We start from the raw sequence: 15,450 nt of genomic DNA, 5'->3' as shown, positions 1-15,450 counted from the left end.
ATCGTTGCTTTCTCCGACGACGAACCATTAGAACGCTATCGTATGACGGAAACTAATTCAAACAACGTCGGAGTTGTTCAATTCTTGATACGAATGTAAAGATGACATGACATTCACAGAGTGACGTCACAAATGCATCGTATTTCTGAAAATCTGTTGACCTTCAGTTGCAAGATACTATATTGGCAATGTGACGTCATAACTATAAAACTCAAGAGGTAGGGCTCTACAATTGGTAACTGCAAATAATCTTTTGCGTAACTTTGGCATAATTCCGCCCTTTTGGTCCTTTCTAAGAAATATCCGGCGTCTGCCATAAGCGTTTGGGTTTGAAATCTATCTCAAATATCTGCCTATTGGTTACTGCTACTTCAATTGTTTGAACATTCTGATTGTTTTAAAAACAGCGGCCTAAGGACTGAAAATGTTCATTTTGTTATAGAGAACAATATCTTGCATCATTTGAACTAGGCTGTTGCGTCAATGCAAGGTCTCGAATACGCTGTTTTTAACGTAATTTCGTTTTTATCACCGACTGCCATCTCACAAACTAAACTCGTTCCCGGCAAAGATTTGAAGCAAATTCTGAAATTTTAAAGAAGTTAATTTTGCGGAAAATCTTTTTACCGCGCCACATACGTCATCAGATCGCAAGTCACTAAAAAGTTGGAGAATTTGACGATTTTAAGCTCGACTGCTTTTGTATAAAAGGATCTCGTCCTTCTGCTAATTAAAGGATCCAGTTGGCAGACGAGCATGCGAGGGACGCGTTTGAATGGTTTCACGTTACTTCATTTTGTCAAAATGAACAAGAGGAATCCATTGAATTACAAGAGACTTCGATCGGAGCTGCCGCCATGATCTTGGCACATTCTGGAAAAAACACAATCACGAAATCATTGTTCGTGACGCGTATTTCTGTGGAAAAGATAATGCTGAGAAAGTGATTTTTCATTTGCATCATCTGCATGGTGTCGCTACCCTGCACGAACTCGACTCCTTTTAAAATGCAGTTAAAGAGGAGTCAACATTTAGCTCCATCAACGAAGATCATTAGATTAGCAAGTTGGGTCTTTCGGCAAAACAGCAGCAAGTATATTTACGACTCACCAGTTGCTTGGTGCGAAATTACAAGGCTGACCTCTTATTACATCAGGTTCAAAGAAAAAGTGCCAAATTCATGGTTTCAATACAAATCAAATTTCCTGCTACTTTTATTGGAACAAATTCAACTACTAAGCCACAAAGATATTTTCATAGAAATAAAATATTTATTCTAGGTAAAGGCGACAATGAAATATTTTGAGTAATATAAAATAGTAACAACAAGCACCACACACAAATGTTATGGATTTCAATCGTCATCACTGATGACGTAAGTACTGTCGTCACTATAGCAACCCTTCCCTTGCAAATAAATGAGGTCCAGACCATCTGAGCTGACGTCATCTAAGTAGCGGAATCATAACTAAAGATTACAATGCTAACGACGATTCTTTCATATTACGTCACAGAATCTCACCGGATATGACGACATTGGAAGAAGCGGCTTGCTTATTGGTTGAAACTCCTTGAGAACGAGTATCAGGTTGGGGGCTTTCATTAAAACTTAAAATATAGAAAAGTGGTTATAGGGGGCATGGAAGGTCATCTTCTGCAAATAATATCAACACTCTTTATGACGTCATTGAGATTATTTACCTTATGATGTCGTCACTCTCAACGACAGATGGCGTTCCAGGGACAAGCATTGAGGTGTTCTCAAGTTCGCCATCTTGTGGTGAGTTTGATGCGTGAAGTTGCAAAGAGCTTGCCACTTCCAGCGGTAAAGAGTCATGATCTAAAATAACGTTAACGTCACCAATACGTCATAAACTTTGATAACAGAAATAAAGAAAGCGAAAGACTCACCAAGGTTAGCTGGGTTCAAGTTCCTTCTCGGTTTGGGGGGAATCACAGGCTTCTTTTTAGCTTTCTCTTCATCGCTGTAAATTGAGACAATATTAAACCACAATAGAACATTGTGACGTAATAAGCCAACTTACATGGTCACTGAGGCAAGGGCAGAAGCGAGGTCAGTTGGGTTCACTCCACGAGCCGGCATCTAAAAATGTAGCAAGTTACTAAAAAAAACGCGAGATTATTCACGTGATGGTCAACCTACGCTATGGGGGGACGCTTCATCGATGGTCGGTCGTTTCCGAGGCGACGAATCTAAACACAAGCATCTGGTCAATTACTGGCTTTCTTATCTGCACCAATGACGTCAAACTCAACCTTTCGAACAATGAGCTTTCTCCACTGCGCGTTGCCTATGGCGACCGTCACCATGGTCACCAAACAGAGAGCGAATGTGATTGGTTGAATGCGATGACTGACTTCGTTTCCAATCGTAGCTTTGAGATTCTGAATTATGACATAACAATCGACAAGAGTAATGGCAGGGACAGTGTTTCCAATCATTTTTCTTACAACTACCTGCCCAGAATAAATCGTTGCCGGAGATTCCATCAGCGCTGGAAGTCTGCTTCGACGGAGACTAAACAATCGGGAAGAATTAATTTCAAGTTCAAAGTTATCCCAGGAAGTTATTTGTCTTACTTTCGACTTTCTCTCCTTCTTCACAGTCATCGATGAAAGTGAATTTTCTGACTTGGAAACACGCATTTCGCTGACAGGATTGGAGGAGGGAGCTCTTCTCGGCGATCTGGCGGAGTTGATGCTGTTGGTCGCCGTTGCCACGGTGTCAGTGAGCTCCGATAATTGCTCCTGGGATGAGATGGAGGATGAAACCGAGTTTGTGATTGGTCGTGGCAGGTTGAACTTACTCGAAGATTTTTAAAGGAAGATTCCCATCTTCTCCGATCCCCACTGCCCGCTCCATTCTTGGACGATTCACCTTTAAAAGATGCTCCTCGCGGGCTACGACCGCTGTTACCATGGTAATCGCTTTCTGATGACATCATGGATGAGCTTGATGACATCATGGATGAACCTGATGACATCGTCGTCAGTGCCGACGGTATCGATGACGTGACAGCCTGGAAAATTTTCATTTGAGAAATGTTCATGGATTGTTCATGATTACAAGGGTTGATACCTCACAATGCCTTGTATGACGTAATAGTGCAAGCAGCGAATTGTTTCCTTCATGATTTGACGTGAAATTCGATGAAATTCTAAAATATAAGATTATTACAATTCCATGACGATATCCACTGTATGACATCATCAATTGAATACCGCTTCTTCTTGGATGATGTCACAGATCTCGGCTTGGAACGAGATGAGAAATGTTTCGAGAATCGATGACCAGTCACGTGACCACATAGCACCTAGATAACATAAATTGATATCCAGGAAACTAATATTCGACAAGTAACCTTATCGCAGATTGCAAAGAGCAACAACCTTCTTGTTTGTCTTTTTCCTCGCAGTCGACTTATGCGAGTTTTGGATCCAGTACAAGCTGCCCATCTGTGATGTCATCAGCTGCGAGTTGGGTAATTCCCATGATGCACTGCGATAAATATTCGGCCATTGTATGATAAAACTCATCTCTTCGAAGGCACAAAATCTCACCACACACCTGTCATTGGGGTTTAAGGCTCCGAATAAATCCAACGTCGAGTCTTCCGTCGAACTTCTTAATCTTGCGTCATCAACGTCGTTGTCACCTGACCTGGATCAATAGTTCGGGTTAAACTTGACCTGGACAAAGTCACGCTTGAAAGCTCACATGGTCTCGTTATCGACATCGTTCTCCTCGAGAAAGTAGGAAGCGGGTCCATCGACATCTCCTACCATCACACTCTCCTCCTCAATCTCCCACTCACTAATATCTGCGTCACATGACATCATCATGAACCATCACATGAATCATGAGCCATCACACGAATCATGAAACCCATGAATTGTTACATTTGCGCATGGAGCAATGTCATGAACATTATTTTGTTGCGGGAACGAATCACATGACATGGTTAATCACAAAATTAACCTGGATCATGGTCTGCATCTACATCTTCCTCTGTGAGATCATTATCCTCACAGCTTTCTCCTATGACGTCATCAATTTGAACCACCGCCAGGATAAGAGGGGCCTGTGATTGATCACAAGTTATGAACAAGGCTTTATGTAACTATCATGTCATAATAAAAAATGACATCATACATTGACATCATCAGTGGGTGAGCCGTCTGCTGCGGAGTCATGTGACACACCATCCACCACGTCGTGCTCCAGCGAGCAAGGTTGCACAAGCGATGAAGAACCATCGATGTTCTGATGACAAGTTCATGATACTGAAAAGATTAATCACATGATAGCTCATGACCTCACCTGCTCACGGTGCTCGCCCTTGAGTGGGGCGCACGAGCTGTTTGCCCTCGCCACCTCTATGGCGAGCCGGTCCTTCAGGTTCCGTATCTGGTCCAGCTGCTGTGTTTGCTGCGCGCCGACCTGGTTTATATACCACTGCTGGTCTCGACACTTCTGGTAGAATGTTGGCGCCCTCACCTGGGGGAAGTAGTAATGCCATAGACATTATATTTACCAAGCGCTTTATCAAGCATTTACCTGAAATTTAAGGGCGAGGGTGTCTGATGTTGACTCAAGGTAACCTTCCTGGGCGAGAAGATCGAGTCGGAAGAATCGGTTGTAACCCCTTTGTGACATCATAATTATTGACAGAGGAGAAAATCATAAGTTACGTCCAAGAAAACATCTCACGTGTCTCAGCAGAACTTGTAATTGTGTCAAACTATTCACTGATATTTTTATGGTGAGTGTTGTCGGACCGATGCAAGTGATGACGAGCAACCTACCAGCACTCTCCGACGTCGAACTCGCTCGCAAACTCTCGGATGATGTTCCTGGATGGATCGTTGGTGGCAAGGTGGACCATCTCGATGCGATACTCATACTTCGAGGTCTCGCTAAGGCCAGACGACAACTCCAAGAACACTGAGAGGTAATTCCCCCGAACCACTCCATTCCCATCCTGATGATGTCATAATTGCAATTGTAGATCTTAATAGCTCAAGTGTCAAAACAAGGCAGTGCTAAAATATTATCTTTTTATCAAAATAACAATATATTCAGAAAAGACAATTTGAAACTGACTGGGTAAATTTTTAGTCTCCAACAAAGTCCAGACACTGAGAGTGGTTTGGAGTAAACAGGATCCGCGCTTTGTCGTAACTGACTAAAAATTTGGAAAATTACTTCAACACGAGCAATTTTATAATGTATTTAGCAAGGGAGGAGGCTGCAGACCTGAATCTGTGCAAAGTGAAAGAGATGGAGTCGTACTGTGGCACCAGCTCACTTGTAAAGTCGGGTGGCACCGACGCACTCACAAACGATGCCATCGGCTTTCTATGGATGGCGCGAAACATTTCCAACATCTCACTTGATCGAGTGATTAGTTCTTGCCGACTGCAGCTCATCCTCTGCAAGATGAAAGCGGTGAAAATGTAGACGTGCCGTTGCTTTTAAATTTCGTCCAAACCTGATGTTCAACTTCCTTCAATACACTCTCAAGCATCTCCGTCTCCTGCGTGAGTTGGTTCTTTTGCCCCATTAAAGTGATAAGTTTGTTCTTGAGCTGCCCGTCCAACCTGATGCAACAAAACATTAGAGGAAGATCAACAGAGAGCAGATGTTCAAAACCCAACCTTGCTATCATCATCTCCACTGCATTCCTGATCTCGCGGACTCTCTCATCTTTAGCAGATCTCACGCTCTCCACATTGCGTTCCACGTCCTAAACGAGAAGAGCATCTTGGTGATAGGGAGCATTTGAGCTTTGTTTGTCAAGGTTTGTTTTACAGGTTATGAGAATTTGTCCTATTTTAATGTAGTTTAATGAAATGAGTGATTTTTATTTGTTTTGTTTCAACATTAATTTCAAACATTCTCGATCTTAAAAAAAAGCAGTTTCATGATATGATATGCACGTGATTTCATGATATGACCTGCACGAGCGATATGAGCTCGATGAGTCTCCTCCTGATTGCGATTTCCTCATCACTTATTTCAGAGATATGTTGATCATAAACCTCGTTGAGTGGCTTGAAGGTGTGGCCTCCATGCTGGGAAGAATATCACTTTAAATTCTCGCACATGCGAAGGTCGATGAACTCTGGGGAGGTTGTACGATAACAAACTCCGAAAAAATCAAAATCAAACTCACGGTTCCACCCCACAGCGCGCACTGGTGGCAGATACAGAGCTGACACGTCCAGCAGAAAACACTCAACTTTTCTTCATGGATCTCGCATCTGCAGCGACAATTCCATTAAGATATGATTTTATTCAACATTCAATTACTCGACTTACACGTCTTTCCTCTCCTCAGGTTTATGTGATGTCGATGTAGTGTTTTCTGTAACCGGATGGCGCAAAGTGTCGAGTTGCTGGGTTAATTCCTCCGCCCACCGACAATTGACGAGGTCACCAACTTGCAATGAAGCCCTATTGCATCACAATAACTCATCATTATTGCATCATTGTGATGTCATGTGCACACATTGTGTTCTCACCTGCAGTGTGGGCATTGCTGTCTTTGTTCTGTCAACCATCGCTGAAGATACGAAAAGAAAACATAAAGACCTGAAAATTATGGTGATTATGCAGGGACTTACCCTAATGCAAAGGAAGCAGCAGAGCTTGGAGCAGTGAGGACACAGCCTGGCATCTCGCACCTTGCTCATGCAGATGAAGCAGCGGAAAACCTCGGCCATTCGCTGCATAATAAACATCTTATATTTAAACTAAAAATATTAAAGGGAAAAAATTGACGATACTTGAACTCGTTTTCTACCTCCACTTGGTGGTCCGCCATTTTGAAACTTTCGTATCAGATTAAAAAACAAAATATTTCACAAATATCTCAGTGAGTTGTCTAGAATGTGTCAAAAAACTTGAATTTATTTTATAAAAGAAACATTTAAAAAAAATCATTTATTTTGCAGAAGACTTTCTTATCAAACTGCAGTAGAATCCAGTCAATAAATCTGCTCCAGGATCGACCAATTGTGCAAGATTAGAAGTACGGCGATGTGGCAGTTTGTGAAATCTTATCGGCAAGTTCGATCAGGACACACTGACTTTATATCCAGTAAGTGATGCCGATTCAATGCACTATAGTTTTATTACCCTGTGCACCTGGACCAGTCTCAAAACAGAAACGATGGAAACGTCGTCAATCATTTATTCAGTGCAGAAATGGTTGCTTACTTGGAAATGTCTTTCTAAGATGATTATCAACTTCGATTTTCACATTATTAATCATAATTTTACCTTTATCAGATCATGCCAACACATTTGAAAACAGTCAGTTATATCAGAATACCACCTTTGTTGGATGAAAGCATTTGCAATTCACAAATAAAGTGCACATGGAATTAAAGTGGATTACAAAGCGAAGTGTAGATTTATTAACCTACATTTTTATTTCAAATGGGGAAATTCTGACCCAGGTATACTAGATTCTATGTAGACCAGAGTGAATTATATATTGCTGGATTTATGAAGTTATACATAGCTCACCACATTGCTACTTTCAGTCATTCGATCAACCTGGTCATTTGAACTCCAATTTATACAAAATAAACAAACAATTGAGGCATCAATGAATGTCTTTGTGCAAAAATTTGTGTTTTTGCACGATTTCTTGTCGAAAACTTTCATGCTTTCCAGTCGAGCCCAGATCTATGTTCCGTTTTGCTTCAGCATGAACCGTTGTAACGACCTTGGACAAGGGAACAAGGTATTTGCAACACTTGCTTCTATTTAATGGATCAAGTGAATGGTTCTAAATTCGAGCAATACGATATAAAATAATAAAAAAAAAACAACAAATAAATTATGCATCTGTATAAATTGAACCTTACGCACAAAATAAGCTAAAACCCCAGCCCGGAAAGTGTAGCAGTAGCAGTTTTCACCGAGAACTCGGGCTTTCAGAATCAAAATCTAAGAGTGCAAGGAAGCAACTGGTGGGCACTGCGACTCGTTCTCCAAACGTGCCCCACGTTTGTGGCAGACAAGATGTGGCCTTTTATAAAAGAAAGTTCCAAAGAAAAAATTATAGTTTTTTTTAGAGAGATCGCTTATCTCCCATGTGCAGGAACATTTTGGCCAAAAAACTCAGGTGCTTTCCTTGTTGTTTTCCTACTGCCATGCTTTGCAGTCTGGGGGAAAAGACGCAAACTTTGGTGCGACGGCACTGATGCCTCAATTATATGTTTATTTATGACATAAAAAATGAACATAAAAAAGATAAAACACTTTCCACAATGGACATCGGCTGGAACAATGAGAAATCATGGCCAAGTTCAAATATTGCAAAGGCTTTGCTAAGTTCAAGTGAAAGGTTTATGAAACTATATCATACCAGAAAACCATTTACACCAATCTTCCTACAGTTATACGGCGTGCACTCGGTTTGACCTTGGTGTCACATTGAGCCCGACTGGAAAGAGTCCCAGTTTCCGATGAGAAATCATGCAAGCAAACAGGCAAATGTTACCGTGATAACGTGCCCACTGTCAGACAGTTAATTCCTTGTTTATTTTTTATATGTTGGGATTCAAACATCCTTTTTTTGGTTAGTTAAGCTATTGTAAACCAGCGTAAAGGCAAAAAGTTTGGCGTGTTCTCGACAGGGAAGCATAGCAGTTTTCAACGATAAATTGCGCTTGCAAAAAACAATTGTTAGCGTGATGGCGTCAGTGAAGCCACAACTTTTTTTATTTAATACTGAGATAAATTGTTATTCAATTGACCAGCTTTTCTTTTTTTGTCTATTATGAAACGAAGTGACGTCAAAAACATTAGCGTGCACGTAGATGAATCTTTTGCGTGCAGCTGGCACACTTTCCATTACGGGAAATGAACAAATCTGTGAAATCGTGTATTTAGGCAACCGTATTGAAACCATGGTAACTGCGAAATCACTTTGACCATTCCGTTTCTCCCGTGTTTACAGACGCTTCGTTTTATGCTAGATTTTACGGTTGGCATGTAGCCTACTGGCCTGGTACGTCTCCGGCGTAAATTTGTACATAACGGATAGCAATTAACGAGTACTGGTACGTTACGAAACTGACCATCTTCTGTCACTGCCAAGCTGTTCACCTTGTACTTATACATATGGGCCTAGGCCACCTAGGCCTAGAGGACAACAGGACTGGACTTTTGGATTTAGGCTAGAACTGGTAATGGCAAAAATTAAATAATAAAAGTTTAGATCAATTAGTTCCGACCTTTATGCTGTGATCTTATTACCAGCCATCTGCTTTAAAGACACAGCCTTAATTTTGCGAATAAAATTAAAAATCTTCTAAGGAACGATCCTCATAGTTATAAGACATAGGCCTAAGTCGAAAGTCAGTCACCTTCCAACTTTAAGCCGTAAGTAAAAAGATTAAAAGAAATTTAAAAAACTTGATTTATAGTTTGTGTCATTAGGGGGATTTCCCCTTTTTCAAAGTCATTTTTAACTGCAAAGTAATCTCTGTGTACAAACCATAGACATCGGAAACATAAACATATAACGGCGTTCATATTCCTGATGTCTGCGGGACGAACGCGTGCAAGCTAGAGTCAAGGCCAATCTTTTTGTTAATGAGTTAAAGTCAATGCATTCAACTTCATGACGGTTCAGACATCACTCTCCACAGCAGCTAAAATAGGACATCGATGAGCGTAATTGGTTACATTTTAGGCTTTTAAAGACGTGTTATTTTATAACATCACCCGGTTCAAGTCAATGGAAAGGACTGGACTGGACTGGACTGGACTGGACTTGGTTGAGTCCTCAAAACACTAAATGTGAAAGGTATATATATTTTCGTACTAATTGATGTCATTATAGATAAATTGTAAAAAAATGTTTGTAAAAAATAAATTGTAAAAAATTGTTGTAAAATTGTTTCCTTTCAACATCCGATGCATTCTTTGATCGAAAAGTTTTTATGATCTTGTTGTTATTGACAACGTAGATAAAACGAGGCACCTTTTCGAGATTACAGAAGATTTCCTTCAATAGATTTTTATGGCTCTCAGCAATAATTCTTTACGTTGACAATCTCGGGCAACTTCAAGTCCGCTTCGCTTGAGTGAGTTTACGTGTCCGGAATTTCCTCGGGTTTATTTCGAGCCAATCGCCACGCTTGAACTGGCAAATATGTGGCGTAAAAGAGGAAAGATTTTCGTTTCCATTGTGTCGTGTTCACATCGGCTGCTCATGTGCGCAGAGACAGTGAAAGCAGATCAAGGCAAAACGAAGAAGTTTAACCCTTGAGTTAGGGACACGTCACATTTAGTTATTATTACGACACACCTAACCCGGAACTTTCTCTTACTATGTCATAATACAATTCGTTGTTTGAACAAGATGGAGCGATATTTGTTGAAAACAGATTTTCACAGCGAGAAGTTGGCCCCGCAGAGTTGGACCACGTCGCATAACAAAAAGCTCTTGAAACGCGTCCTTCATCGATTGGTGAATGAAAAAAGAAAAACAGCGGCGCATTATGACGTATTGCTATTGAAAAGGCGATAAAGGGAGCTGTGTGATCAAACAATGGGACAATTATATTGGACAAAGTGCATAGTTTTATCAAACTTGACCAGGGCTGGGTCGTTGAAATCGAGCGCGCGGCTGTAGCGGCTGCAGAAAGACCTTGTCAGCGGATTCTCAGCTTAACATTTTGTGTTTTTCAATTTAAAAGTGAAATATGACGTAAAGAATAAACCGCAGGTAGAATAAGATTTAAATGAGACCGAAATTATTCAACAAGCGAATAATCTCGGCTCCTTCCTAGTTGCAAACAGTGACGTATTTTTCAGTCTTTACCAAGTTGATTGGATTTTTAAAGGATTTAGTTTATGTTTTTGTAAAAAAGTTTCATCTTAGATGTCGGTATTTCCACTCTATAAAATGCCACGACCTTTGGTCTGACATCGTCAAGGAATAATAATTATCAGAATGTTTAATCACCAGGTTCCATGTTAAGTCAAGCGTGGCAGCATGTTTATTCACGTGATTAGTCTTCTAGCCTTCTTTATTTTGCCCGCTAAAGCGGATATTTTATTCCCCAAGGACACATCCGTCGATTTTATTTTTCCACCAAACATTCATCGGTCATCTACCGGAATACCTGATGGTCATCTCAGACCGCTAGGTGGGACTAAGCTTGCTAACCTGACGTCTAGTTTAACAGTAGCTTTATTTTCGGTATTAGAGGAGAATTTTTTTTAAAATTGTCTTCGAAATTATTTCGATTATGTTGTCAAAGGTTGGCAACGATCTTCGGAAGGAAAAATTATGGAAGTGACGTCATCACGCGAGCCAAAACAGTTTTGGGAGGAAAACGTGAAAGATAAAATCCCGTTGGTTGTCAGGTCTGTTTATGACGACATAACCTTAGGCTGGAGCGCTCGGGGTTCGAACCCAAAGACTTTCCGCCTCCATCGTAATTTTATTACTCGACCCAGTAAGACAGACGCTGATGTTGCTTTGTGACGTCATAGAAACGGCTTCAACCAGTCATCGGAATGTTTCACGTTGTGGGATGACAAGTACTTGAAGGGACGTTATGGGGGGATCCAAATCGAAGTGACCACCAAGAAACCTGGAAAAATTGTCGAACCGCAGATTATGACGTTGAAGAAGTTTCTACTGAGGTATTATGAAGTCACGTACAGCAAAATTTTTATGTTTCGTGATTAAGTTATTTAAATGAAAGAGTTGAGCCGGTTGTTGTGGAAGAGACATCAAATAATGGTTTTTATGACGTAACAGATACAACCTGGAGGACTGGTACCTGGTGAGTCCGATACCGGACGAGATGTTGCACCAAATTCCTCTCTCGCCCTCTCTTGCTTGCGGCATCTTCAAACAATACCTGCAGGTGCATTTATGTCGTCATATTCACTGAGCTATGAACGTTATGACGAAACAATGATTAATTGCTAGGAACCGGAAATATGGATGAGCAGTGGGGGGACGAGTTCGAAGCTGCATTATGACGCTGACCATAATCTCCATTGTATGATAACCGGAAGAAAAGACGTCATAATGGTCGACTCCAAGTACAAAGGACGATTAGAAATGGAGGTTTGTTACGTCACAATCATACTTTCTTTGAGTACATCGACCGTATTCAAATTAAATATTGTGACGTAGGAGGACAAAGCAGAGGGGACCGGGTATTCTAACATTGACATGGAGATGGTTAATATGTACGAGCACCCCCAAGTGGGCAAGACGTCGTGGAAATGGACCACATTGTGGCCGGGAGATTGCATCTTCATTCCCTCAGGTGACGTCATAATTAATGAATTGTTTAAGAACAGAACTATATCACGTGATATGGCAGGTCATCTCCACCAAGTGAGATCATACGGTCGAAGCCTCTCTATCGCCACTCTGTGGACGCCAACGCGGGAATTTAACGACAGCGACTGCGCTGTAGCGAATTCGACCGAACAAATCTTCATGGACGAAGCAAACTACGTTTGGAAGCTTTATGACGTAATTGATAGTCGTTAAATATCAAGTTTGTTGCGGCTGACGTATAATGTATGACCTTTTGAACCCAGGGCGAGCGCCTCATTAACACAGACAACTACGACAAAGCCGAAGTTTTACGTCACCATCTAATGTCGTTGTTACGAGATGATCCGCGGCTAACCCGTGAAAGGTCAACCGGGTTGAAACTTTCTTTTACTTTCTCACCCAAATCTTAACTCGAAGCGCGACTTAACCTTCATATTCTTCCGCAGATTTTCTCTTTACTTTGAAAAGGCGCGAAACGAGGTTTCCCGCCAAAAGAAGCAAACCCCTCATGCTGCATTCCGACAGCTCGATTTAAAGAAGAAGAACTTCCTCACAGAGCGCGACATCAAGAAGCTATCCGGTAAATTACTGGAACGTGTGACGTCATTATACATCCGGCCTAGAATGAAGGATGACGAAAAAATACTCAGAGATGAATTGTGACGTAACAGATGAAATGGAGGCAGTTTCAGGAACGCTACAGCAGAACTACTTTATGATGTAATACTATCGATTGTTAACGCTGTTGTAAAATTAGTGAATCTCCTTATTGTGACGTCATAACTCAAGATATTTTTCAAAACAAAGGATTAAGGTTCGTTCAATTGTATTTCGTCATACAAACACTCGTAATTTTGCCAATAAACTGCAGACACGTCATTATGACATCACTGTCTCTTGGAATATCTTGTCATGGTGTGACCCTTAAAGGTGATGACCTCCTTGAGCCGCCCGCCATCCATTTCCTGTGTGACCTCATAATTGTCCCCCCGACTGACGATCTTGCCGCCTTCAAAGTTGACGACAACCTGCGGGGAGAATGAGATTAACTCAAACCCCACACATGCAACATACACATATACACCACCCCATCTACACCCCACATAACCCCATCTCCCACATAACCCACCTTCATCTTCTCGCCTTTGATGTTCTCGACCTCGCTTTCTTTCCCGAAACTGAACGAGTTTGTCGTCGTTTTCATTGGCCGGATGCGCGTCACCGATATGACGTCACCGTTCTTGGAGATTTCCGTCTTGACTTCGGCATTTCGCGCTTTCTCTACGTACTCCTCCGGAACACCTGGGGAGGGGCAATTTAAATAGCGTCGATGATGCTACCATGAAAATAACCGACTGTAAAACTCACCGATGCCCTTCATGAAGCCATCGAAGTTCTCGCGTTTCTCCACCACAAATTTTCCCACGAATGCGTCGACCATCTTGCAGATTTAAGTGATCCTAGAAAATCACAAGTAATTTGTCACTACGTCACATCCGTTTGCGCCTCACCAAGCGATCTCCTAATCTCTTTATTACGTCACACTTACCTTGGACTCAATAAGCGACCAATAGCTCCAGCAGTCGCGGTGGGTGCTTTATATAGGGGGAGGAATGTTTGCAGATGACTTTTTCGTTCGTTTTTCCGGTAACTTTCCACCCTTCCAGGTAAATTTCCACTGACTGGTCACGTCATAAAAGGTGATTATGACGTTCACAGCGGAAACATTAGTTCCAGTGAATACTAAGCACATAAACTTCACAGCCGCTTCGAGATCAATGTGTTTGTTGCACGTGCAGGGTGATGACTGATGACGATTAACGAGAACCAGCGCATAATTGCCGAAAATCGTTGGTAGGGAAACATTCAAGGACGCGCGACCAACTTTGTCGGTGTTTTCCTGCTCGCGTTGACTTTTCCATCAAACTTTTATTGGACTTTAAATCCACGTTAGATGGTAAAACCAGACATTTCACCTCTGTTAATAAGGTCGACGTCGAACTTCTACAGCGCGCATTGAATTTTGTGCCCAACTATTAAGGATTGATGCAGAATATGACGTCATACAGAGTGGTTGTGAACTCAGTCTAACAAAATTTTTGACTGATTGGTTCACCATAAAAATGTTGATTTTGACCCCAGACCACGTGAGCAAATATTTATTACAAAACAATTCATAAAACCGCGAACACGTGCGATTGAAGCCCCGGCCTCAACGACCGCGATAAATTCGCACTTTTCCTGTAACCCAAGTTTAAACGAAGTTTTATGAGAAACTTTCTTTTATCGTTACTTTATGAGGCAATAAGCGACTGAACGTAAAACGCTCTTAAAGTTTATGACGTCATAAAACATGGGTAAATGGTCGCTGATAGCTTGGGGTAGGAATTAACTTGAAAACAACAAGGACGCGACATGATTCTGGAATCTACAACAGATGTAAATCGGGATGTCGTGTATCGGATGTGTCCTTATATGGTCATGCTGATAACTGTGCAAATACAAGGAAGGTTAGACAACGCGGTATGAGCTCTGTCGGGAGCGCGACATCGATGTTTTAGTTTCACCTGGAAAATATGAACTTTTAGATTTAAAATAACTTTGAAAACTAAACTTAAGCAGCAAAATTATGACCCATTTATTTATTTTGATTTGGCATCGTTCATGACAAAGCGGACCCCATTTGACGCGATTCTTTATATTTCGTATTTGACGCGTTCGTAGGCGGACAAACTTGAATTTGTCGTATCTCCCTGACGATCTAATTCGAGAATAATTTGCGATGCTTCGCGCACGGGTTCGACTCCCAACTTCGTCTCGATATTAGCTGGCCCTCCCCCTCAACAAACATCGGTTCAACGACCGGTCTGTTATGACCGCGTAACTATGGTAACGTCGTGTCGTTCGAGATTATCACTTAACATTATTCCCGCCAAATAAACGTCATACTGAATACATTTCGCAGCAAATTACAATAAAAACAGCATTTATGACGTAATAATTTTAACAACGGATTCGAATGAAATGATTGACAGGAGGCAGCGAGATGATTGGTTGTCATAATCGCGGAAGTTCACAAAGCGCCAGCGGTAACCTT

General features: G+C 41.4%; 3 protein-coding genes across 4 annotated transcripts; 1 reads left to right on the top strand and 2 right to left on the bottom strand.

Moving 5' to 3' along the window:
* Window positions 1–1,196: 1,196 nt before the first annotated feature.
* On the bottom strand, window positions 1,197–6,923 carry LOC143448348 (E3 ubiquitin-protein ligase TRIM37-like). 2 transcript variants are annotated; one of them, XM_076948047.1, is made up of 30 exons: window positions 6,828–6,923; window positions 6,649–6,750; window positions 6,547–6,587; window positions 6,344–6,478; window positions 6,198–6,285; window positions 5,980–6,096; window positions 5,680–5,768; window positions 5,514–5,622; window positions 5,279–5,454; window positions 5,126–5,207; window positions 4,828–5,003; window positions 4,580–4,667; window positions 4,343–4,519; window positions 4,175–4,285; window positions 4,001–4,103; window positions 3,740–3,842; window positions 3,590–3,682; window positions 3,412–3,520; window positions 3,244–3,335; window positions 3,101–3,179; window positions 2,829–3,041; window positions 2,602–2,769; window positions 2,479–2,539; window positions 2,278–2,406; window positions 2,165–2,214; window positions 2,046–2,104; window positions 1,912–1,985; window positions 1,702–1,840; window positions 1,523–1,608; window positions 1,197–1,468 (listed from the first exon to the last, which is right to left on the bottom strand). In XM_076948047.1, the coding sequence occupies exons 1-30, from the start codon at window positions 6,846–6,848 to the stop codon at window positions 1,446–1,448; spliced, it is 3,093 nt and encodes a 1,030-aa protein (XP_076804162.1). In that variant the 5' UTR covers window positions 6,849–6,923; the 3' UTR covers window positions 1,197–1,445. The 2 variants fall into 2 exon arrangements, with proteins under 2 accessions (XP_076804162.1, XP_076804161.1); XM_076948046.1 differs by having other exon boundaries at window positions 1,197–1,449.
* Window positions 6,924–10,992: 4,069 nt separating this feature from the next.
* On the top strand, window positions 10,993–13,256 carry LOC143450583 (lysine-specific demethylase 8-like). Its single transcript, XM_076951189.1, has 9 exons — window positions 10,993–11,196; window positions 11,311–11,416; window positions 11,546–11,698; window positions 11,817–11,925; window positions 11,991–12,131; window positions 12,201–12,336; window positions 12,394–12,548; window positions 12,617–12,717; window positions 12,800–13,256. Exons 1-9 carry the CDS (start codon window positions 11,043–11,045, stop codon window positions 13,014–13,016), a joined length of 1,272 nt encoding a protein of 423 aa, XP_076807304.1. The 5' UTR covers window positions 10,993–11,042; the 3' UTR covers window positions 13,017–13,256.
* LOC143450584 (fatty acid-binding protein 10-A, liver basic-like) lies at window positions 13,163–13,948 on the bottom strand. The gene is made up of 4 exons (XM_076951191.1): window positions 13,903–13,948; window positions 13,722–13,813; window positions 13,483–13,655; window positions 13,163–13,381 (listed from the first exon to the last, which is right to left on the bottom strand). The coding sequence occupies exons 2-4, from the start codon at window positions 13,792–13,794 to the stop codon at window positions 13,241–13,243; spliced, it is 387 nt and encodes a 128-aa protein (XP_076807306.1). The 5' UTR covers window positions 13,795–13,813; window positions 13,903–13,948; the 3' UTR covers window positions 13,163–13,240.
* Window positions 13,949–15,450: the final 1,502 nt, after the last annotated feature.

Source organism: Clavelina lepadiformis, chromosome 3 (genome assembly GCF_947623445.1).
Source record: "Clavelina lepadiformis chromosome 3, kaClaLepa1.1, whole genome shotgun sequence".
Classification (NCBI taxonomy): domain Eukaryota; kingdom Metazoa; phylum Chordata; class Ascidiacea; order Aplousobranchia; family Clavelinidae; genus Clavelina; species Clavelina lepadiformis.
Note: the sequence above shows the minus strand (reverse complement) of the source record. Positions and strands in the feature narration are given on the sequence as shown.